Source organism: Pongo pygmaeus, chromosome 1 (assembly GCF_028885625.2).
Source record: "Pongo pygmaeus isolate AG05252 chromosome 1, NHGRI_mPonPyg2-v2.0_pri, whole genome shotgun sequence".
Classification (NCBI taxonomy): domain Eukaryota; kingdom Metazoa; phylum Chordata; class Mammalia; order Primates; family Hominidae; genus Pongo; species Pongo pygmaeus.
Window position 1 is genome coordinate 119,695,854 of NC_072373.2, and position 24,982 is coordinate 119,720,835.

General features: G+C 41.0%; 1 protein-coding gene across 3 annotated transcripts in view; it reads right to left on the reverse strand.

Annotated features, from left to right (window-relative positions):
• Positions 1–7,497: 7,497 nt before the first annotated feature.
• The window catches only part of AHCYL1 (adenosylhomocysteinase like 1), a 39,422-nt gene continuing 21,937 nt past the window's right edge, over positions 7,498–24,982 (reverse strand). For all 3 annotated transcript variants that reach the window (XM_054492584.2, XM_054492577.2, XM_054492581.2), the window contains exons 2-17: positions 22,097–22,208; positions 19,891–20,034; positions 18,796–18,896; positions 18,243–18,345; positions 16,380–16,474; positions 15,706–15,812; positions 14,776–14,892; positions 14,506–14,569; positions 13,657–13,745; positions 13,222–13,292; positions 12,771–12,865; positions 12,588–12,686; positions 12,116–12,184; positions 11,610–11,688; positions 10,377–10,497; positions 7,498–9,558 (exon numbers count right to left, since the gene is read on the reverse strand). In XM_054492584.2, the coding sequence (XP_054348559.1) occupies positions 9,552–9,558; positions 10,377–10,497; positions 11,610–11,688; positions 12,116–12,184; positions 12,588–12,686; positions 12,771–12,865; positions 13,222–13,292; positions 13,657–13,745; positions 14,506–14,569; positions 14,776–14,892; positions 15,706–15,812; positions 16,380–16,474; positions 18,243–18,345; positions 18,796–18,896; positions 19,891–20,034; positions 22,097–22,208 (1,473 nt within the window). In that variant the 3' untranslated portion in view covers positions 7,498–9,551. The remainder of the gene's footprint in view (positions 9,559–10,376; positions 10,498–11,609; positions 11,689–12,115; positions 12,185–12,587; positions 12,687–12,770; positions 12,866–13,221; positions 13,293–13,656; positions 13,746–14,505; positions 14,570–14,775; positions 14,893–15,705; positions 15,813–16,379; positions 16,475–18,242; positions 18,346–18,795; positions 18,897–19,890; positions 20,035–22,096; positions 22,209–24,982) is intronic.

Consider the following 24,982-nt stretch of genomic DNA (forward strand, 5'->3'; position numbering starts at 1 on the left):
TCTAACTTGCTAGGAAACTGTGAGAAAAGCACAATCCAGTAGTGAGTAGAAGCTGTAGGTGTCTTCATGCACTTCTCTTTTTTTTTTCCTTCCCCATCTGTAAAATGAGAATAATCCCGCCTGTCTTTTTGTCAGAGGTGTGTAAACCACAGCAACTCCATCTTGAACAGGGGCTGGGTAAAATGAGGCTGAGACCTACTGGGCTGCATTCCCAGGATATTAGGGCATTCTTAGTCACAGGATGAGATACGAGGTCAGCACAAGATACAGGTCATAAAGAACCTGCTGATAAAACAGTTTGTAGTAAAGAAGCCAGCCCAAACCCACCAAAATCAATATGGTGATGAGAGTGACCTCTGGTGCTCCTCACTTTTACACTCCCACCAGCACCAGGACAGTTTACAAATGCCATGGCAACACCAGAATGTTATCCCAGATGGTCTAAAAGGGGGAGGCATGAATAATCCACCCCTCATTTAGCATATAATCAAGAAATAAGCATAAAAATGGGCAACCAGCAGCCCTCGGAGCTGCTCTGCCTGGGGAACAGCCATTCTTTTATACCTTCACTTTCATAATAAACTTACTTTCACTTTACCCTATGGACTTGCTCTGAATTCTTTCTTGTGAGAGATCTAAGAGCCCTCTCTTGGGGTCTGGATTGAGACCCTTTCCTGTAACATTTTGAGCCGCGGTGGGACATGCCTGTAATCCCAGCTACTCAGGAGGCTGAGGCAGGAAAATTGCTTGAACCTGGGAGGCAGAGGCTGCAGTGAGCCAAGACTGCACCATTGCACTCCAACCTGGGTGACAGAGGAAGACTCTGTCTCCAAAAAAAAAAAAAAGAAAGAAAGAGAAAAGAGAAAACTATAAAGCATTGTTTGTTTTGTTTGTTTGTTTTAAAAAAAGGAGAATTATTACCAAGAGGTGATACCCAAGGTGAGAAGCACTTCCTTCACCACGAGCAGTCATTGTTCAAGAGACTGGAGGAAGAAATTTCATATTTGAGCCATTCTGGTATTGCAGGAGCTGCAAGAACATAGTGGCTGCTCCAGTTGGGCTCTGTAGAAGGAAACTGGCATGTATTCTGTGCCTACAGGGTGTCAGGTACTGGGTAAGATGTTTCACATTCATTGATACCTAAGTATATGCTGGGATGCAGAGTGAGCCTGTTTCTAGCAATTTCCATCGTAGCCCTGGACTGTAAATACATTGCTGGTCACTGAAATGCTCAGTATTAATCTATATAGCATATAAAACATCTATGGGTCCAGTCTTACCCTCTAGTTACTGTGTCACATGGAGTTCTCTCCATTAATGGCTATGAGAAGAGGATAATATTAATAATGTTTTGGTTAATTAACTAATAGGGCAGATAACTAATAGTTAATGCTGTCTTCCAAAGGGACCAGCCAGCTTCACTCTGTCTCAGGTAAGATTAATTTATAAAATCTCAGCTTTCTTATATACAACAGGAATTAGTCAAAAGACTAAGTCAAAGCTGGTCATGGTAGCTCATTCTTGTAATCATAGCGCTTTGGTAGGCCAAAGTGGAGGGATCACTTGAGATCAGGAGTTTAAGACCAGCCTGGGCAACATAGTGAGACCTGATCTCTAGAAAAAAATTATAAAATTAGGCATTGTGGCACGCTTGTCATCCCAACTACTCAGGAGTCTGAGGTGAGAGAATCGCTTGAGCCCAGGAGTTCTGGGCTGCAGTGAGCTATGATCCTGCCGTTGCACTCCAGCCTGGGAGAAAGAGCAAGACCCTGTCTCTAAACAGAAAATTTTTTTTAAAGATTAAGTCAAAGTATTATGTAATATACTGTGTCTTTAACTATTTCCTAAACACCTGGGAAATTCTCAATTTCAAAACATAGGAGATTCAGGGAAATAATTCCAGACCTGTATTTTATTATCCTTTGTTGGCAAGAGACCCTGACAACCAGATCACATGAGAAAACGCGCCATCTGGTGGTTGTAGTGGAGAGCCACGCCACAAGACAGCCAGATGAGGAAGAAAGGCCTGGATCAAAGAAAAGTACCATCAGGGCCACAACCCAGGACAATTCCTTCTGGAGGACATTTTAAAATGTCTTCAAGGGCCGGGCGGGGTGACTAACACCTGTAATCCCAGCACTTTGGGAGGCCGAGGCGGGCCGATCACGAGGTCAGGAGATCGAGACCATCCTGGCTAACGCAGTGAAACCCCGTCTCTACTAAAAATACCAAAAAAAAAAAAAAAATAGCCAGGCATGGTGGCATGCGCCTGTGGTCCCAGCTACTTGGGAGGCTGAGGCAGGAGAATCGCTTAAACCTGGGAGGTGGAGGTTGCAGTGAGCTGAGATTGTACCACTGCACTCCAGCTTGGGCAACAGAGTGAGACTTCTCAAAAAAATAATAATAATCATAAAATAAAATGTCTTCAAGGGCTGCCTGTGTGGACAGATGAGATGCTACTTCAGCTTAATAAATTAATATTCAATATATTAAAGTAACAAAAACATTACCTAAGCTTTTCAAAGTTCAGCTTATAGGCCAGGCACGGTGGCTTGCACCTGTAATCCCAGCACTTTGGGAAGCCAAGGCGGGTAGATCACTTGAGGTCAGGAGTTCAAGACCAGCCTAGCCAAGATGTTGAAACCCCATCTCTACTAAACATACAAAATCTTAGCCAGGAGTGGTGGTGCATGCCTGTAGTTCCAACTACTCAGGAGGCTGAGATGGGAGCATCACTTGAACCCGGGAGGCAGAGGTTGCAGTGAGCCGAGATCACGCCACTGCACTCCAGCCTGGATGACAGAGAGAGACTCCGTCTCAATAGAAAAAAAAAAAAAAGTTCAGCTTATAAATCTTATTGTAAAAACCTAGCAAATATTAATGACTTCTAGGGGGTTTTGAATATCCCACTTAAAAACTTAAACTCCTTTAAACCTTTTCAAATATGTTTATACATTTAATATATTAAGTTACCTTTTGGGATTACTTCAATTGTCTGGCACAAAATACAAACAAAATAAAAGCAAACAAAATACTGTTCTTTTTTCTTTTTCTTTTTTTTCTATTTGAAACAGAATTTTGCTCTTGTTGCCCAAGCTGGAGTGCAATGGTGCAATCTCGGCTCACTGCAACCTCCACCTCCCGGGTTCAAGCGATTTTCCTGACTCAGCCTCCCAAGCAGCTGGGATTACAGGCACATGCCGCCACACTCGACTAATTTTTTGTATTTTTAGTAGAACTGGGGTTTCACCATGTTAGCCAGACTGGTCTCGAACTCCTGACCTCAGGTGATCCGCCCGCCTCGGTCTCCTAAAGTGCTGGGGTTGCAGGCATGAGCAACCATGCCTGGCCAAAATACTATTCTTAAAAGTTCTGATACTGTGTACTTATATGTTTCCAATACATAATATAAATTTACAATACTGTATGTAAAATTGGTTGCAACTTAAAATTGCAAGTTTAAATTGATTACTCAAGTGCATATTCTAAATTGCAATAACAATTACCTTCCCAAGCACTGTCTGAGTTGCTTTATCAGTTTGCTGAGATTTCCTAATCCTAAAGTGAATCCTGGCCAGGATGCAGGTGAATTTAGCATCTGCAACCTAGACTGGAAAACTCTTTGATATCCTTTTCTTTCTAATATGTTCATTCTCTGTTTCTGCTCTCACACAGAGATCCCTCTTCTTACCTAACAGATTGCACATCAGACGCATTCTGATACATCTTTCCCTTTATACCTGACACAACCTTTATACCTGGGATCAGCAAACTTTCTGTAAAGGGCCAAATAGTAAGCATTTTAGGTTTTTTAGGCCATTTGTTTGCACCTATTCAACTCTACCACTGTGGCATGAAAGTAGCCATAGACATTTCATAAATCAATGAGTGGGGCTATGTATAAAAGTTCCATTTATGGACACTAAAATTTGAATTTTATATAATTTTCACGTCACACAATATTAGTGATTTTTTTCCAACTGTTTAAAAATGTAAAAACCATTCTTAGCTTGTGAACTACACAAACACAAGCAGTAGGCTGGTCTGGCTGGTGGGAGAGCTATAATTTTGCCAACTATTGCTCTAACCCAGTGTTTCATACCCAGTTAGCAGAGAAGTACCGACCTTAATTCTTCTTTTACGTTCTTTCAAAATTTACAAATTTCTCTAGAAATGTCCTGAATTCAGAAGTTATTTGGTGGGGAAGACTTTGTTCAGTATCCATAACCAAGGAACACTCTGGAGTAGTTTCTTGCAACCCCACTTGTCACTTTTTTTTTTTTTTTTTTTTGAGACAGGGTCTCACTCTTCCACCCAGGCTGGAATGCAGTGGCATGATCAGGGTTACACTGCAGCCTTGACTTCCTGGGCTCAAGCAGTCTTCCCACATCAGCCCTCAAAGTACTTGGGACTACAGGCGTGCAGCACCACACCCAGCTAATTTTTTAAATGAGTCTCACTAATGTTGCGTAGGCTGGTCTCAAACTCCTGAGCTCAAGCAGTCCTCCCACCCTGGCCTCGCAACATGCTGGGATTACAGGAGAAAGCCACTGTACCGGCCTCCACTTTCTTGTCGAACCCCCTGGTCTGTGTATTACTTTAGTTGTGATGTATTGTCAATGAAATACTTTTTTTGTATAGACATGTGAAATACTGTTTTTCTGTTGATTTTGTTTTATTTTCCTTTACTAATCCAAAAGCCTTCACCTTTATTTTTGGTCTAAGATGTCCCTAAATAGAGCACAATTGATTTTTAAAATTTTCTCAATCAAGATGGTCTGACTTTTTTATCTTCAAATTCTCATTGAACAAAATTTTAACTTTGAAATAATCAAACTAACAAAAAAGTAGCAAGTATATTACAAATAATTTTTTTTCCGGACCCATCTGAAAGTGAATTGTTGACTTGATAACCCATCACTTCTAATACTTTATTGTTGATTTCCTACAAACAAGCATTCTCTATAACCACAGTTCAGCCATTAACATTTGGAAATTAACAGATATTACTATCGTCTAATCCTCTATGCCCTTTCAAGTTTTACCAGTTGTCCCAATAAGGTCTTTTGTATCTTTATATAGCAAAATGAACAAGTTCAGGATAGCATTTAGTTGTTGTATTAGTCTCCTGCAGTTCTTTAGTCATTCTTTGACTTTGATACTTTAGAATATTATAGGCCAGTCCTTTTGTAAAATGTCCTTCAAAGTGGATTTGTCATAGAAGGGATGCTGTGTTCTTCTCAATGGAACTTATCTAGATTTGTCTAGATCTTGTGAAGATCTAGATTTGTCCCATTACTGAAGTTCGTTTCTTTCCATTGATTAAGGTGGTCTGCCAGCCAGACTTCACTACTGTGAAGCTACTCTTTTCCCCATTATTGTATTTAAGAAATACTTTATGGAAGGCTACTTTGAAAGTATACATAGGCCAGGCAGTGGCTCACGCCTGTAATCCCACCACTTTGGGAGGCTGAGGCGGGTGGATCACCCGAGGTCAGGAGCTCAAGACCAGCCTGGCCAACATGGTGAAGGCCCATCTCTACTAAAAATACAAAAATTAGCCAGGTGTGGTGGCGGGAACCTGTAATCCCAGCTACTGGGGAGGCTGACGCACAAGAATCGCTTGAGCCTGGGAGGCAGAGGTTGCAGTGAGCCAAGATCATGCCATTGCATTCCAGCCTGGGTGACAGAGTGAAGCTCCATCTCAAAAATAAATAAATAAATAAATAAAATAGAAAAAAATATATACATATACAATTCCTCATTAAACTTCTGTTTACTTACTCATTCATTTCTATTAGCAGAGTCATAGTTTTCTATTTTGTTCAATGGGTTACAAATCATTACTATGCTGATGCTCAGGTTGTCTCAGATTTACCCCATGTAAACCCCTTAAAGCTGGCTTGTGTATACTTTTTTAAGCCCTTCCTTGCTTTCTGGCTTATCTTGTACTTTTTTTTGCTCTGCCATGGAATCAGTCATTTCTCCAGAGTCCTGGCTTCTTTCAGTGGAGAATGTAGTGCCTAGACCTGGAGGTCAGGTGTGTGCACTGGGGGAACAGGGGAACCGCTGCCCCAAGGCTTGCTTAGCAGAGAGAGCTAGGGAGTGTTTGTACACACACACACTTACACTGACATCTGTATTTCTTTATCTAGGTTGATATTTATGACTTCACACCATCATCACTATTCAAACCCAACAGCAGAGTTCATTCTAGTGTTTTCCCTTTCCAGTGTGTAACACCTTCCTCCAAAATGAGACAGCTGGCTTCCACTACCCTTAATATTTTCACTTACAGTGATCAAATCGCTTATCCCTAACTAATCTGCCATTGCCATTCATCCCCTGCATGGATGCATTCCCAACGCCACTTGGGATCTGACTCCTTGTACCAAGCTACATCCCCAGTTCCCACAAGGATACCACCCACACTCACAGGCTGCAAATCCACATGAATCCCTAGCTTGCTCTGTCTTACCTAATGGCCAAATTGTGGGTAAAGGAAAAAGGGAAGGAATTTGGATCTTGCTGGAATTTTACGTGAACACCACAAAGGAAGAGATCATCTGATTTAAACTGATGTATCCCCAGTATCTAAAACAGACTTTGGCATATATGAAGTAATAGTTAGGTCCTTTTTGCCCTTCTACCTTCTGCTATATGAGGATGCATAAGAGGCACCATTTTGGAAGCAGGGAGCAGCCCTCTTCAGACACCAAATCTGCCAACGACTTGACCTTGGACTTCCCAGCCTCCAACTGTGAGAATATCAATTTCTGTTCTTTATAAATTACTCAGTCTCAGGATTTTGCTGGAGCAGCAGAAACTGACCAAGATAAATACTTTCTTACATCAGAAGACACTGGCCAATAATCCCAGCGCTTTGGGAGGCAGAGGCAGGAGGATCACTTAAGCCCAGGAGTTTGAAATCAGCCTAGATTTCATGGCGAAACCCCATCTCTACCAAAAATACAAACAATTAGCTGACACTGTGGTCCCAGCTACTTGGGAGGTTGAGGTGGGAGGATCACTTGAGCCCGGGAGGCAGAAGTTGCAGTGAGCTGAGATCAAGCCACTGCACACCAACCTGGGTGACAGAGTGAGACCTTGTCTCAAAAAAATAAAGAAAAAAAAAAAGACACTGAGACCACTTCAGAAATGGATACAGGTGTGGGAGGAGGCTGAAGCTTACATAACTTTGGGGGCATTCTTTGGAAATTAGGTCTTAGAAGGACTATGCAAATGAGGAACCCTGAGGCTTAAGCAGCAAGTCTGCTTCCTGAAGGAAGTTAGGAGTGAAAGTACCCAGGCCCGGTGCTTGGCACAGAGCAGGCATACAAAACTTCAGGTATTACTGAAGAATCCTGTATCCAGCCTCTGCATATTAGGCCCTCAACAAATCTCTATTAAATGCTACTGACCTATAACTTGTCTCACCCTAGAAAACAGGTTCTAATGAAGTTTTGCTGTTCAACAATGACACATACAGACTGCCAATAAGGTCTTATCATTTTAATCGATTTTAATGATTATTGCTCATCTGCAAGGATTAATATTGCATTCATTAAAAATCATTCAATACAAAATGAACTTGTTCTTCCCAAGTTGCTCTCCACATGCTCCCTCTGATGCCAGACTTTTTTTTTTTTTTTTTACAGTGTCCTTTGTTACATGGCTTGACAGAGACAGAGCCCTTACCTATTATTCCTATGGACATGGTAATAGATATGGGATCAAGGGGCAGGCCAGAGGGCAGGTGAATGTGGGTCCCTTCCCTCCAGCAGGCTAACGTGATGGATACACTGTTGGCCAGGTTACCTCCCCTAACAGATGTGGTGTTCTGATTGGCTGGTTAAGTGCCTGAGGAAAATAGGCCTTAACTGTTAACATCTACAGAGAAGAAAGCATGGTCACACTGGCAAGGAGTAAGAAGGGATTGGGTGAAAGAAAATGGGAGAGAAAAGGGAAAAAAGTTTTGGCAAGACAATTGTCCCCTGCTAAGAAGCTGCAGGGTGAAAGCTTTCCTTTCTTCTATTTTTGTTTTTAATGTCTGTCTCTCTGATCAGTGGAAAAGTGAAAATTTCTAGTATCTAGCACTAACGTATGACCCAACTTTGAAGGATCACAAGCTAGAACAAGTTGAGGATTTAAAATCCTGGATAATTATATACTTAAAGCTCATGAGCATAAAGCTCACTTGACCATGCAGAAATGCTGGGAAGCAGGGTGCATGGCATGGGAATACATCTCCCTGATCTTTGAGAGAGCCTCTCTGGATATTCTTTCAGAGCATGAGCCAGGATGTACTGACTACTTTCTTTACACATCAATTGCCCTTTATGATCTCAGTTCATAAACTCTTTGTGGTATGTAGCAATCAAAAGTCGTATTACTTCTGTAAAACTAACATTATATAGGGTGTATAGTCCCAGACAAATTATATGAAGCTAGATTTTTCTTGCCCTGACCCAATTTATCATTCCTCCTCCTGCCCACACCTACCTCCCTTTAAATATTTTAGGTTGCAGAAGCACAGCTGACCAGAAATTTGCTCTTAAAGATAAATCCTAAAGATAGAACTCAGTGCTTTATACTGAGTAATGGCTCAAAAAATTCACCTTCAGCACAAGCTGTATGGGACAGAGCTGATAGAATTTGCTGTTATGGCTCCAGTTCACTGATGCTATGAACTACGGGCTAGAAACAGAAGGACTTAACAAGGCTTGAGACTAGCATTTCTCTAGACTCAGCACCCTTAGCTCCAAAGGTTCAAAAGAGAAATTGGTAACAACTAACCACTCAAGCAATTCCTCAGCATTAACACTAAAAATTCTCCTTTTCTTTTTTTTTTTTTTTTGGACAACAGAAATAAATCCTAGAGGACAAAATTAAACTCAATAGAGTATAGTCTAGTTAAAAACTAGAAAAATAAGCAAGTCTGGTGGGAGTGGAGGAAGGGCTATACTATAAATCCAAGTGGGCCTCCTGATCTTAACAAGCAATGCTCATGATACACATCTCTTAACTGGACATACCACCTTTACACAGGAAACAGGGCTTGGAACTTCTAAGGGAAATTAACATGCACCACCTACATCTAACCTACCTGCCGGGTAGGTACCATTCCTGCTTCTCTGAAGAAGTGAAAGAGCACTGATTTCAGCAGCTAAGAAACGGGCTCTTTTAAGGCGATTTAGACATTGCAGATTGTTCCACAGAGAAGGTACCTTAGCATTTCCTGTTAATAAGGTACCTAATTAAGACTAAAGTCCCCAGAAATGGTAAAGAAAGAATCACCTTTCTGGGCTGGGAGAGTAAAATCCTTCTTTAGTGACTAGGGTGAGGAACCCTGAACTTCTATTTCATCTAAAGAGCCATGAAGCAAGTTCCTGTGTGGTCTGCAGAACTTGGATAATGAGATGAAAAAACAAGAATGAAATTATAGGAAAAAAATCAAGAGGAAAGGAATAAGAAGAAAATAAAAGTTATCTTAAAAAATATTTCTTTAGAGTGTGTGGTTCAGGTGGACTGGTCCTTGGTAGTATGGTCCATTAGTATCTGTAAAGAGAGAGAGTGATTGGTTAACACTTATGTCTTCCATATGAGAGTTCCAAAAAACAATCGGAAACAGAGCACCTTCTCCAGGGCCCCTCCCCAGCCTGGGTGGGATCCCTGCAGTCATTCCCCAGGGCACCAGTCTCCCTTGTTCTTCCACAGGGTCTCTGACAATGCCATTTCTGGTGTTACTGCCTGTTCCCAGGAATGAGTCAGTGTTTTTCAACCCTGACTAAACATTACAATAATCTGGGGAGGTTTTACAAAATAATGTTTTGTAAATTTGGTCCCATCGCAGACCAAATATATCAGAATCTCTTGGGGTGAGGCCCAGGCTCCAAAATTTCAAAAAAAACTCTAACTCCCTGACATCTCCCACAATTTCTCTATCTACCTTGTTAACTGGAACAGTTTGTTTGTTTGTTTGTTTTTAAGACAGAGTCTCATTCCATCACCCAGGCTGGAGTGCAGTGGCGTGATCCCGGCTCACTGCAACCTCCACCTCCCAGGTTCAAGTGATTCTCGTGCCTCAGCCACCTGAATAACTGGGATTACAGATGCCCGCCACCACACCCGGCTAAGAGATAGGGTTTCGCCATGTTGGCCAGGCTGGTCTTGAACTCCTGACCTCAAGTGATCCATCCGCCTAGGCCTCTCAAAGTGCTGGGATTACAGGCGTGAGCCACCGTGCCTGGCCTGGAACAGATTTCTTGTACTCTTCAAAATCAGGTACAACATTTGATCTTTATGTCAGAAACAGCCTAGCTTGCTTGGTTTAATACTGGGAAAAAGAGCTTTTCACTTGCCTCTCCCCAGGTTACCTGTAATAATTAGGTTTGAATGGCCCATTTTTGTTGAGTCCCAGATATTTTGCTTGGTCATCTGTCAGCTCTGTAAGGTGGGCATCAAATGATGGCAGGTGCAAGCTGGCAACGTATTCATCTAGGAAGAGCAAAGTGGCAGGAGAGCAGACTCCTTTTCAAAATGTCTCTCAAGTTATAACTTCCCATTTTCATTTGAAGCTTTTTTAAGAAAGCAGACAAGGGATGGAATAACTCTGAAAGAATCCACAACTTGAAATATTTGCTTAATAAAAAAAAAACCCACAAAGCTGCCTTTCTGGGCAGGGTGCTTCTCTCAGCACATCTCCAGTGCGTTCAGAAAAGCCACTTACCAGGGTAACAAAAGGGGGTGGGCTTTTACCTCTCTATCCTTCTCTGGCAAAGCAGGGGGCTTCCCTGCGGTGGCCCAACATGTCACATGCTACTCCTACCTTCCTGCAGCAACCTCCTTAACTAGATTAAATTATAGTCAAATTAGCAATCAAAGTGGACACCAGTAAGCTAGAAAGACCCTGTGTCAATAACACTCATTTAGGATAAGATCCATGGATCTTAGGATCATGAATTTCTAAGGTAGTCGGCACAGAATTTTTACTTTTCCATAGATAAGCTTCCCTTTTATAATTATACACTGAAAAAAAAGAGTCTGAAGTAAGCTATTGGAAGAGAGGAGAGCAAGAAGTATTTTAGCATTAAGAAGTCAGGGATTTGGGCTAGCCAAGGAGATATGGGAGATGGGTACACCGTGCAGAAAGGTAAAGGACTAGAGATGATGTATTATGTCACATGAACACAGCATGGGTTGCTTACAAGAGATTGGATGGTTTGCATATCCTCACAGAAAATGGACAATAAAACCTGTGTTTGTTTCTCTCATTTTGTTCCAAGGCTGTATGTACTCAGCTGCACTGGGAAGTTTACTGAACTTCATAAGGCTACTTAGAGTAAGAACATCTCCCTAAACCATTGTGTTAAGCACTGTTACTCATTAGCTGTGATTCTCACACAATTCTACAAGGTATGTAGTATTATTCTCATTTTACCAATCAAGAAACTGAGGATCATGGAGATTAGAACTTATCCTGAGGTCAAACAACCAGTAAGCACAGGAACAGGAATTGGAACTCTGACTGTAAATCCAATGCCTTTCATGGCAGTCATTTCACCAAATTATGCAGCTGTCTGCATAGGTTTCCACTGTTTTTCACTCACCCATTTTCTTAGGAAGCAAGTACACATCCTGCTTGTATCGTCCCTCGGGTGCATTATAGAGTTCTATCAGTGCCAAAGCCTAAGGTGGGAAAAGAAGGCCAGAAAGCACAAAAATATTTCTTAGACAGGCACATAAAAATAAAACCAGGTTTAACAGCATTTGGGTAAGTACTACAGTGATCTACTACAGTCACAGCACCTAGGACTTTGCCTATACTAAAGGGCAGCACACATCCTAAGAGGATTTGTTGTTTTTGTTTAGTTCCTGACAAAAGAACAAATCAAATAAAACTAAGCTGAACATTATATTCTCAACTAAAACAGCCAATTCAACAAACACTGACTTAGTGACTCTTTTGTATACTTAAGAATACCTGTCTCCACAATTTATTACAGAAAAAAAGAATAGGATGATGAGAACATAGTACAGTACACCCTCACTGGAACTGATCTACGCCCAGTTCCACAAATTGCAGTGCAGTGTAAGCAGGCATTTTGCCACATACCTGTGTTGTGGCTGTGATGGACAGAACAAAGGTGGGAACTGTGGAGCAGCTCAAATTGAGTAGACGACCCTGGAAAGGTAAGAGAGAGCCCTGGGATGAGCTCTGTCTCAGATTCCAATGGCATACAAGTCAAGCCAAAGCGGGAGAGGACTTTACACCCCTCTAGACTCAGTTGGAAGAGGAAGAATTACAGTTCCAGATCAGGACTCTAGGCTTTTTCCTATTTTCTGCAAATCCATCTGAGTCTGAAAGGTTAAAGAATCAGCTGTGGTTAGGAAATAGTGTTACTTACTAAAATGTAGATTTTTTTTTTTAAGTGGTTTTATTTTGGGGACCAATTTGTGAAATATCTCTCTCTCCAAAGATAAAATTCAGGGAAACATAGGCCCAATATTTGTTTCCCTCCCCTCTCCCCTCATGGATCTAACTACTCTGCTTGTGCTGCTCTGCCAGAATCCTTCTCTGTGTGTACCTCTGCCAGGAGGACAACTCGTTTGCCATCTGGCCAGATGACATGGTCCACCTGAGAACGTACTCGCTCCCACGTCAGCTCCGGAGTGCGGAGGCTGGTCTGAAAGGAAGAAAGCACAGTTGACTATGGTTATTAATGAAAGGTAGTAGAGAAATGCCTAGCAACAAATGACAGAAGCCTTACCACATCGATTTCTGTGTTGGAGTGGCCCATATTGCATATGATACAACTGTTTTTCATGCGATCCAAGTGCTCCCGTGTCACTACATTCTTATTTCCTAAAAGAAAAGATGGGTGGCTAAGGAAAGAGATGCCGGGCAACAAAGGTACTGGCTGGCTTTCAGGTAGAACATAGGAGACAAGAGGCTTGCTGGCATTAAAGAACATGTAGACATTCTGAGAGAAGACATGTATAACCGCTCCTTAGGCTACCTGGTCTTCAGATCAAGCAGTATAAAAAGTCACCAGGGAAAAAAGTTTTTTACTCTGGAAAACATGTTAAGGTTCTGATAGCTTATTCTAGTTCTGAGATCTTTATACTGAACAGAGGTCTCACCTCCTTTGTATGAAAGTCACTCAGACTACTTTCAAGATTTAGCCTCTGAATAAATACTTCTCTATGCAAGTTATTTACCTGTGCAAGTTATTACGACATCGACTTGCCGGATGACTTCATTTAGCTTTACCACCCTGAACCCATCCATGCTGGAAGAAAAGAAAGGAACACTATGAGTAAAGCAAGAAGGCAGTGGGAGGGAAGATGGTCATGAAATGAGACGAGATCCCCTTCTAAAGTTGGATCCAGTGCCACCTCACAGGAATGGTGAGTGATAAGCTGTGCTAAACTATATACACGGGCCTCTTCAGAGTCCCCAAGACTCCCTCCAGGAAGGAAAAATGCCAAGAGGCTCTAAGAGAGCCCTAGGGTTAGAGTGAGAAGAACAGAGCAGTCCTAGCCTTCTCTTCCCCTAGGTGATTTCTGCAAAAATGATTAATATACTCAATTATGAACTCTCAGTAACATAAAGTACCTAGAGTGAATCTAATAGTATTATCACTCTGTTCTTACCAGGCCTGCAGAGCACAGATGGGGTCGATTTCGGTAATGTAGACAATTGCTCCAAGAGCTTTGAGAGCAGCACAGCAGCCCTTGCCTACCTGCAGAACAAAAGAAAGGTCAAGTCGTTAGGTTAAGTCATGGATATTTAGGGTAGGTAGGTTATTTGTGAGACAGGAATTAACCTTCATGAAATAGCCTGTCATCTGGTGAGCAGCTGCACAGATGCTCCAATCCCAAGCAGAACAGAAACAGACCCAGATTACGTTGTGAACCTCAGTTAGAGAGGTAATTTAGCAGACATGTCATAGGAAGGACTGGGGCTTTGCATAGCAGTTTTCATCAGGGAAACAAGTCTAAGCAAAAGCAACTTACTCTAAGCAACCTCTAATTTCTTATTCTCTTACTTGAGAAGAATCTACTCAAGGATACCCTCGTAGCTCAGGAACTTCTTTGGGTCATTGCTGAAGACAACAAAATCTGTGACCTATTCCAGTTTGGAGATATTCAACTATATGCCATTTCAGATTCCACCCTTAATTCTACTGCAAGTTACTTGTGGGGCTAAAATGCTATATATTCACTTGAATTAAGTCTCATTAAAGGTTATGGTTATAATTGGGGAAAATGATACTGATATCTATTCCACAAGGCAAAACGGTAAAATCTGAAAACTCAATTCATTCTGTAAGTTTCTATTCATAAATCTGAATAAAAGACTTTTGCTATTGTTTGAGATACATTATCTAAAAAAATTTAAACCTTGTACCAGTGACTCTAGATTGACAGCACAAGCCTCCTTTACCCAATATTTCTAATAAGTACACAAAAAGAAAGAGACACTGAGACCCAGCTATTTACCTCACCATAGCCACACACCACCACTTGTTTCCCACCAAACATCACATCTGTGGTCCTCTTCAGGCTGTGGAAACAGACAAGGGCTCAACTCAAACGTTAATAGCTCAAACTCAGTCCCTCTTCACAAAGTTAAAAGTGTGGGCCAATGCCCATGAGAATATCAATTGGAAGCTGGTTGAGCTCAGTATGAAATGGTCCCTCTAATAAACTTTTAAAGCCAAAGGAAGACCAGAGCCCCTAGAAGTTTGAATATATATACATTCAACCTACCCATCCAAAATGGATTCTCGGCAGCAGTACAAGTTATCAAACTTCTGTTTGGTAACAGAATCATTGACGTTCATGGCCGGAACACAGAGCTTCCCAGCTTTGGAGAGCTGATATAGCCTAAAGGGAGAAGAGGTCACAAAAACAAACAAAAACCAAGTTAGCTGGCACAACATAATTTGCGGCAAAATCTGCCTAATTCTCTTCAAGTTCCATGCTGCCCTTCCCTGTCTCATTTATTGCCCAAGGATATTAGAAAACATGATTATTTCCTTGTCATCCCTCCACACTTCTTTTCATTTTCTTCTCCCTTTACCCCTTTTTTGGAAGAAAAAAAAAAAAGCCTTTCAATTGAAGAAATGTACTTCTCTTCCCTTTATAGGGAGTGTTATTTCCTTTGATCAGCATTTTTCAATAGAAACCCATGCCTACTTCTGATAAACAAAGACTATCAATGATTCTGATATGGTTCCATGTGTGTGAGAGTAAGCATGCGCAATGTGCCCCCAAGAAACACTCTTTCAGATATCTTTTCAGTATTCCAACAAGCCAAGAATATTTTGCCCAATTTTACTTTTTGTAGTGTGTATAACATGTAGTTTTACAATAGGATTGTTTTTCATATTTCAAATATAAAATGATAATACAATATTGAATACAGTTTTTCAAGATACACTTATTCCCTAACCGCCCCTCAACACTAGTTGAGAATCGCTCAATGGAGTAAATGGGAGAGAAAAATGTATGAACTAGAACCTGAAATAACTTCCTTCTAGGATCAACTTGATTTTTCAAAAGTAAAAACTCAAGTTTTATCTAATGAAGATATTCCCATTTAGTTATAAGTCTGAAACACAGTCCTAAAGCCTAACAGAGACCAGAAGAGTTTGCTGAGGCAAGGACACAAGGGGCAGCTACTCCAGAATCTGTTACCTGTGAACACCAGTCACGCTCTCTTCCACAATGCCTCGGATCTTCTTAAACACGTTTGGATACTTCTTATAAACCCAGTGGGTTAAGTCTCCCCCATCATCCAGGATCTATAGAACAGCCAGAAGACTTCTATGGGCATTCAGGCTGCTAGGGCTGGGGGGATCTTTGAACCCACTTTCTGTACTAGTAAGAGAGCCCTGTATGTTTTGGAAGAGTAGTCCTCAGAGCTCCTTAGAGCAGGCTTAGAGAGTGGAAATATAGTCAAATTTGTAGGTGTAAAATGGTTAAAAGGATTCCTAGGTTTGTTTTAGGCTACAGTGATGAGTATTAAGCTAATCACAGACTCATTTTTAGTCTAGAGTCTTGAAATATATAGCCCCTTTGAATGCAAAAGGAGAACTGGGGCAGGAAGGAAAGAAAGCAGAATCCTACTCCAAAGAAGCACCACTATTTTGTTCTGGTGTGTTTGAGCCATGTGTTCAGCTAGTCTTACCCTTCCCCCACCTTTCCATTCAGTACTCAGACCCATTCTGAATAGGTATCAAGCTAAACACTTTAGCAACAAAGTCAGTGCATAAGACCAAACATCCAAAATATATTTAGGGAACCATGCTTTGAGGGAAAAAAAGGAAATAAATCTATTGTCAAAGTGTAGAATGTATACGCATTATTACCATGTTGGCCTGCCACCCATCCATGTTCACACAGCGGTCAATACACCACCAGAAGTCATCTTCTGACTCGCCCTTCCAAGCGAACACTGCAACTCCTGTAGAGACAGAAATGAATCAGCTGATTCCTCCTTTGAGGAGTGTCCTGTACCAAATCACTTTCTGAGATCCATGTGAAGAGAAAAAGGCAAAAGAAACAATTTCAGAAAGGAAAAAATTTAGAGCCAAAAGTCAAAGAATCACTTTTGGTTCAGAAATTAATTAGGTTAAGAAATTAAGGAATTTTTGCTTTAAAAGTAGTTTGGAACCTTAAAGTGTTCCTTTCTTTGGGCTAATTTTATACTTAGAAGGAGATAAAATGAAGTGGGAATTAATAAAAGTTGTTAACTGGAGCATTATTGATATTAGTAAACATCTTGAAACAACCTTAAATGTTCTCCATTAGGAAAACAGTGAGGTAAAATCACATAGCCATATGAATGAGTATTACAAATGATGCTGTCAAAGTTTTCAGTGACATGGAAAACTACGTCTGAAAATATGTATTTAGGTTATAAAACTGTATATATATCAGAATTTATTTCATCCATGTAAAGTAGAAAAAAGGAAAAGGAAAAACATTAATCAAATACTCTATGTAGTGGGATTGTAGAGTTTTGGGGAACTTCCTAAATTTTTTGCAGTAAACACTTATCAGAAAAGAATAAACAAAAAAACCCAAAAGTATTATAAAGTTGCTTTCTGAGTATCTTAGAAAGATGAGAGGTCCGGCTGGGTGCGGTGTCTCACGCCTGTAATCCCAGCACTTTGGGAGGCCAAGGTGCTTGAGGTCACTTGAGGTCAGGAGTTCGAGACCAGCCTGGCCAACATGGTGAAACCGCATCTCTACTAAAAATACAAAAATTAGCTGGTTGTGGTGGCATGCAACTGCAATCCCAGCTACTCATGAGGCTGAGGCACGAGAATCACTTGAACCCAGGAGGCAGGGGTTGCAGTGAGCCAAGACTGCACCATTGCACTCCAGCCTGGGCAACAGAGTAAGACTGCATCTTAAGAAAAAAAAAAAAGAAAGATGACAGGTCCTCAAAGAAACTTCACGGTGATTTTCTTCTGAATATTTGAATAATAAAAATTATTATTATTGTTTTTAATTTTTGAGATGGAGTTTCACTCTGTCACCCAGGCTGCAGTGCAGTGGCATGATCTCGGATCACTGCAGCCTCTGCCTCCCAGGTTCAAGTGATTCTCCTACCTCAGCCTCCTGAGTAGCTGAGATTACAGGCGCACACCACCACTCCCGGCTAACTTTTGTATTTTTAGTAGAGGTGGGGTTTCACCATGTTGGCCAGACTGGTCTTGAACTCTTGGCCTCAAGTGATCTGCCCGCCTCGGCCTCCCAAAGTGCTGGGATTATAGGCGTGGGCCACCAGGCCTGGCCTGAATAATAAAAAATTATTTTACGTTTAATTAAACTCACAAATAGCTCATATATTTTCAATGCCATACTGAATACCAAATTATTTAATGCACTATCAATATAAAAGGTACTTCTTACTTGTGCTCTCTCACAAAATTGATGGCACTTATATAGTTTAACATTCTTCCTTGTTCAACTAACACTAGAACTGGGCATGTCCCCATGCCATTAGATTATTTTCAAAGGCCATTTTTAATGACTACATAATATTCCATCATGGATATTCATCTTAATTTTATTATCCACTTTCTTCCTGTTGAGGTTTTTATCATCCGCAATTTTACAGCCTCTAGACATATACGATATTGTAACGACAATTTTGATACATAAAAGTTATATGTTTGGATAACTATTCTGGGGCAAAGTTGGTGGGAAAAAACCGAACTTACCAGCCTCAGCCAGTGCTGCAGCTACTTCATTCTGAGTTGAGTAGATGTTACAAGCAGACCAGCGGCACTGAGCCCCCAGGGCACAGAGTGTCTCAATCAACACCTGTGTAGAGGTGTAGGAAGACAGGGTGAGGAAGAGAAGAGCCACCCAGGAATGGAGAGCAAGCCTCATAGATAGATTACCTGATAGATAACAATACCTATCAACTCTGCACCAACAGGCACTACACTGGAAAGTTACAAAGGGGTGTACTCCAGCGAGGTGGTGCACTGGTATTTAACTTTGCATAAAACATAGGTTTCTAAAAGTCTTTATAACATTTTATAACAATCATATGTTTGCAAATCTAGATTTTCCTAGGTCAAGTTTGCTGAAAGTGGGTTTACATATTAAAAAAAAACCCAGAAAACCCCATTATTGTGTAACAGGGAGATCCTACTAATAGTTAGCATTTGGAGGTTGGCGAGTTAGGAAAGGAAAAGTGAAACAAACAAAAAATTGATTTCTTTCTTCCCCGTATCAGAAGTCCCTCTTTTCTTCCAACAAACTCACCGCTGTCTGGGCTGTGATGTGTGTACAGCCCACTATTTTAGCACCAGCCAAGGGCTTCTCCCCCTGAGCACGTTTCCTGAGTGAAATCAGAGCAGACATGTCTGTGAAAGAACAGAGGATTTGAGCTAGGTCTGCACTAGCAGTATCATCAGTTCCTGCCCCAGGGCTGGTCTGGATCTGTTGAGATATGGTGAGATGAGGCAGAAAAACTTTTAAGCCTATTTCCATGACGACTGGCAGCTTCAACAGCACAGTAATAGTAGAGAGCAGTCATGCAACCACTTGGAGTTTCTCTCTTCCTCTACTGCTTCAGCTTTATACACAGAGGACTGAACAGAGAATGAAGTAAATCCTTAAAACTGATCAAAATGAAGGGTGAGTCTCATCATTCATTTGGAAAGACAGGAAAATAGTCAAGGCATTGGCTAATAGATTCCTATATATAATCATCAGACCAGAAAGACTGTACCCTCAGCCGAAACCACTAACTTCTGTTTTTCTATGCTGTCTTACCATGTCCTGTCAGTCTGTTTGGTTTCTCTTACTCTCTCTCAGTATAGAACATGCCTTCAATGTATAAACAACACAAGAGTAAAGAGGAGCTTACTGGGAGTGGCTGGGGTAGAGAAACCAAGATTTAACTGTCAGTCACTTTTACTCTGCTCCAGCAGAGGGTGCTCAGGACCAAACAAGACTCTAGGTCACCACATCTTTACCTTAAAACCCTTCCTCATCAGCTGCTTCTGGGCAATCTGGGTCTCTGCCATTGGCAGCTATAGTAAGATCCCATATAACCAACTACCACATAGTGATCTAGGACTCGCCAATTCTGCCATGTAAATCTTTGAATACAGTGGTGGGGTGAGGCAAGGAGGAAAACAGAAACTACTCTGTGTGTAATTACCACATGCTGAGAACAGAAGGAAGAGAGAACAAAATCCTGAGACTTAAGTTCCATAGAGAGAGAAGTGTTTATCCGAAAGTCCATAATACTGTCTTTCTTCCCAGTATACTTTCAAGTCTTAAGTTGTTTGTGGATTCTGATGGCCAACAAGAGGGTTGTTTCTGGTCCCCTAACCCACTCCCTTTCTTTACCTTGCTCTGCAATCTCAATCTCCCGGCGTCCAAATTCTGCCTGCTTGATGTTCTTCACACAGAAATTGCTGCTGCCCTTGGAGTTGGTTTGCTGCTTCTCTCGGGGAGAAACTTCATCATCAGAGCTATCTGTGTAGGATGCAGCTAGAGCCAGGAAAGAAAAAAAATAAGGATAGAAAAACCTCAGTGGTCCCCAACTCTACAGAGTGTAGTTCCCAAGGGACTTTCATTTAAGTTAAGGGAACACCCTTAATTGGAGCTACATTTTACAACGCTCTCAGTTCTGCTCCTCTAGGTTCTAATAGGTGGTATGAATGAAACTGTTGTGGATGCTTCCATGTTGCAGCTCTTTCACCCACCCTAACAATACTGTGCCATTAGTGCCTGTGACAAGGGACCACTGATTCTAAACCTGTACCAGCTATAGTAATCCCAGATAACAGAGGTACTTGGTCCCATCTGGATTGGAACCAGACCTGGCAAAAAAAAAGAATAATAATTTAGGGCAGATAAGGAATGCTATTTCTATAGATCACTGGTTCTCAAATTCAAGCATCTATCAGGATCACATGGAAGGTTTGTTAAAACATATATTGCTAAACCCCATGGCCATTTGGCAGGTATGGAGTGGCACCTAAGAATTAGTATTTCCAACAAGTTACCAGGTGTTGCTGATGCTGCTAGTCAGAGGACCACACTTTGAGAACCATGGATATAGACAAAAGTGATAAGATAGTCTTACAAGGGATTTTACACTAAGTTGTGCTCAAGGAATAGAGAAAGAAATGGCACAAAAGGCAAATAGCTCTGGGTCTATTGATAGCCCTGGGAAAGTATGTCAAAATGATCAACTTTAAAAAGTGGCTTCACATAAAAGCGAAAAATACCACTTATCTGACAGATATGCAAGAGGATATACAACAATCATTCCTTACCTCTCAAATCACTTCTTTCCTCTCTGAATTGAGTACTTTCCTCATCACAGTTTCTGCTAGTATACCTGGACTCTCTCACTGACTGACTTCTATGTACAGGTCCTCCTCCTGTCCAGCTAACACAAATACTACCAAAGATTATCATCCCCACTATGACATTTTAACCATATCACTAAGCTTTTTAAAAGGCTCTAATACATTTCTGTAACATGGCCGTCAAGATCTTTGAAGACTTTTTAAAAGCCTTCTTCAGTCGTTTTATCGTTCTTCCTCTCATAACTCAATTTTTCACAATTAATTTTTCTTCTTTCTTGGCTACGATTAGCCTGCTTGTCACACACCACTTTTTATCTGTCACTCCAGGATCATATGTAATGGCTTTTCATTTATGTTAATCCTTAATGTTGATAATACAATGCAAAAGGTATTCTGGCAAAGGACAATGAATGGCTTTTGGTACAAATATCTCTGCTGACATTGATAGCAATCTGTAACCTCTTAATCTTTTAACAATGAGTCTTCAGTTAAACAATGACAAGGTTGTATTGGATGCCCCATTAGATGTCCCTAATGTTTTCTCCTGTATTCATCTGCCAAGATTCTACATTCTTTTCCATGCTAATTTTCTAATACATGCTCTATAGTTGGGAAAAACACAATACAAAAGAGAAAAAGACTTTATTTACAGAGAGTTAAGACAGGAGGAGAGAACTAAAAAAAAACGGAGCTGGAGTCACATTACAGTAGTCTGAATCTTTCCTACTCCAGAGGCTAACAGGGGAGGATATTCCAACAGAAAGAATAACCTAATAAATAAGAGAAGCCAAAATACTAATTTTATTGTTACAATCTAAGCAGTCTTGGAGACAAGAAAGAAAGAGATAGGTGGCAGGGTATATTTTATACAAAGAAATCGTGCTTCAAAATGCACTTCTTTTTTAAGGCCAATTCTCTCAGCCAAAATAGCACTGATTTCTTCCTTTTGAAATGGGTGGATCAATGTGGGAATGGGAACTAGCCCAGTCCTACCAACTGGGCACTGGCCACAGACCACACACATAGACAGACAGGGGGAAGAAAGTCTCAAGTCGACAAAAGCTTCCCCAGCTACTAGCTTGGCTGCAGAACATTCCCACTGCCCAGCCACTAACAGTTTTCAGCACAAAGGTGGGCAGTCATAACATGAGGTATTTTCAGATTGCTAAGTGAAGAGCACTGGTAGCAAACAGGGAAGAGAGATTAGAGAGGACATGGAGTTCATTCACACCTACCTGAACTGTAGCTGTCAGTGGAGGATTGTGAGATCGAGCGAGACAAAGATCTTCGGCCAGTTTTGGTGGGGAATTTGGTGAACTCCTGCATGTCATCAGCAAACTGGATTTGCTATACAAAAGGAAGACAAAAAGTTGAAAACTTATAAGGAAAATCCATGAAATGTTTTATTTTTTTTAAGGTTATACATTGTCTTTCCCTAAAAGCCATGTAATCACATGGCTCCTACTAAGCCAGCAACTTTCCCACCAGAAATGGGGGAAGGCCGAGGCTACCTCTGACTTCTCCCAACACGTCAATCACTGTCTCCTCCCAATTGTTTCTGCAGGATTTGGGAGGAGGGGCTAAGGTTAAGAATCAATTTCTTTTAGTATATGTTGAATTTTACAAATCTTTCTCACATTCCACCAAGTTTTTTTCCCCTCTTATAACCCTGACAGATTAAACTCTTTATGCTTCTTCCCAAATCTTTCAGAAAACAGAATCTCATAGTGCTACTGGGGTTTTTGGTTTTTGTTTCAGAATATTCCCTTGTAGCGCACTCCTGAAGTTGGCAATGGTCTTGCTTTCTGAAAGAATTATGAAGAGATGCCTAGAAATGGTGATGGGCATTAGGGTGCCAATACTCAGAGCCCAACCATATGTCTATACTTCACAAAGCCAATGTAGTATCTCCAGAACCTCCTACCCTAGTACAAATTTAAAATACCAGAATATAATGATAAAAAGAAATTTAAAAACCCACATACACTATAGTAAATTCTAACTCATTAGGACTAATTTGAAGGAAGGAGAAAATAATGACTTGGTAAACTTTGTATTAAAAACTTCCTTAAATGGGCCAGGTATGGTGGCTCACGCCTGTAATCCCAACACTTTGGGAGGCCAAGGTGGGTAGATCACGAGGTCAGGAGATGGAGACCAGCCTGGCCAAGACGGTGAAGCCCCGTCTCTACTAAAAATACAAAAATTAGCTGGGCTTGGTGGCGGGTGCCTGTAGTCCCAGCTACTTGGGAGTCTGAGGCAGGGAACTGCTTGAACCCGGGAGGTGGTGGTTGCAGTGAGCCGAGATCGTGCCACTGCACTCCAGCCTGGGTGACTGAGTGAGACTCTGTCTCAAAAAAAAAACAAAAAACAAAAAAACCCCCCAAAAAACAAACTTCCTTAAATGAAATAAGCCAGAACTAGATAATTCTTTGAAGAATAAAACTGGCTCTAATCAATAGCAAATAGCTTGCAATTGATATTATTTATAGATTTATAAAGTGTGTAACACTTTTATTACATGGTTTAAACCTTCCTCCCGAACTCCTGTTTAAACTCTGATAAACCCTTTCTTAAAAATAAAATAAACTTCACCACCCTGAAATAAGCAGGATGGTTTGAGTATGTGAACTGAGATTCTGTTCACAATCCGACTAAATCTGAAAAGGTTCCCATAGAGAATCCATTAAGCTAAGTCTTTAGCAAATACTCTGGAAATGTAAATGACTACAGATTAAAATCTTCTCTGTATAATACTGGCAACATGGTTACAGCCACTTTAAAGCCAGGAACAGTAAACTACCCATTAGTTACAGCTGCAAAAGCTTCCCCTCCACTTTCACATGTACCCTTCAGCTAGGGGAGCGCCAGATTGCAGTGTAGGAATCAGGTTTAAGCGGGCAGCCTAGGCATAAGCAGCTAATATAAACAAATTGGAAACTGATTTCTACAGTCAGTAAAGCTAGTTTCACTGAAGAAATTAATCCAGGACCAAGGTAATGACTTCCAACTCAATATGCTGTTATTTTGATGATGGAAAAAAATACACAGTCAAGAGACCATCAACCCCTCTTAACACTCTCCAGAGGCAGCCCTTCCTCCACCGGCCTCCCTGCTGCCGGCATATGCAGCCTATTCTATTTGGAAGCTACTCTCCCCTCTGCTATGATTCCTTCCCGTTTGCCTTTTTTCAAAGGATTCTGGGCATGTTCCCAGATACCAGGTACATGGAGGGTGAGGGTGGGGGAGGGAACTGCAATAACACTTGCAGTTTTTTATATGGAAAGGTGGCTGTGGCAAGAGAGAAATGTGTTTCTTCAGCAACTTAAAAACTGAATAGTCATAATTTCCCCTTATATTAATAAAGCTCATCAGTAGCCTAAAGCTAAGCAAAATCTTTCCCATCTAAAAATACTGGACTGTGTTGCAAGCAGCTTAGCAGCTTACTAACCAGTGCAGTGCCCCTACCTCCCCATCTCTCAAATAATGAATATGGTCCATATTTGAAGTGGGTAGAATGCAGTTAACCCAAGCCATGGCAAGGATGAATGGACTGTGTATTCTTGCAGCTGTTTAACATTCTCACCACTTATAAGGTGTCCCAGCAATACAAAGATGCATGAAAACCTGGTCTTTTCTTCCACCCCAAATTACAGGCTGAAGAGAATCTGTGTTACAACTGATGCTGTGGAATACATCTGCTCTGCCAGTTTCCTCCAGACCTGCTAGCTCCACTGGTTATCTTCACAGCTAGTAGCTCTGTTTTCTCTTGGTGAAGTATCTCCTGGAGCATTGTTCACCCTCACATTGTAAATATAAACACTGCTGCCAAAAGCAACTTTTGGATATCACAAGTTTTCTCTCCAGATCTCAACAACAGCCTTCTGATTGGGTTGGACTCACTCATTTAAGGCAAATATGATAATCTGGGTAAGACGAAAATGAAGACTACAAAGTTGTTCTGTTTCTATTAATTCCTATCATAATTTCTTCCAAACATTAAGTCTTAATTACTGTGCTTTCATCTTTCTTCAAATCTACATCTACAAGGAATACTACACCTAAATAAAAAGTAGGATTGGGAAGAGAAGGAATGGAAAGGAAATAAAGTGGCTGAAATG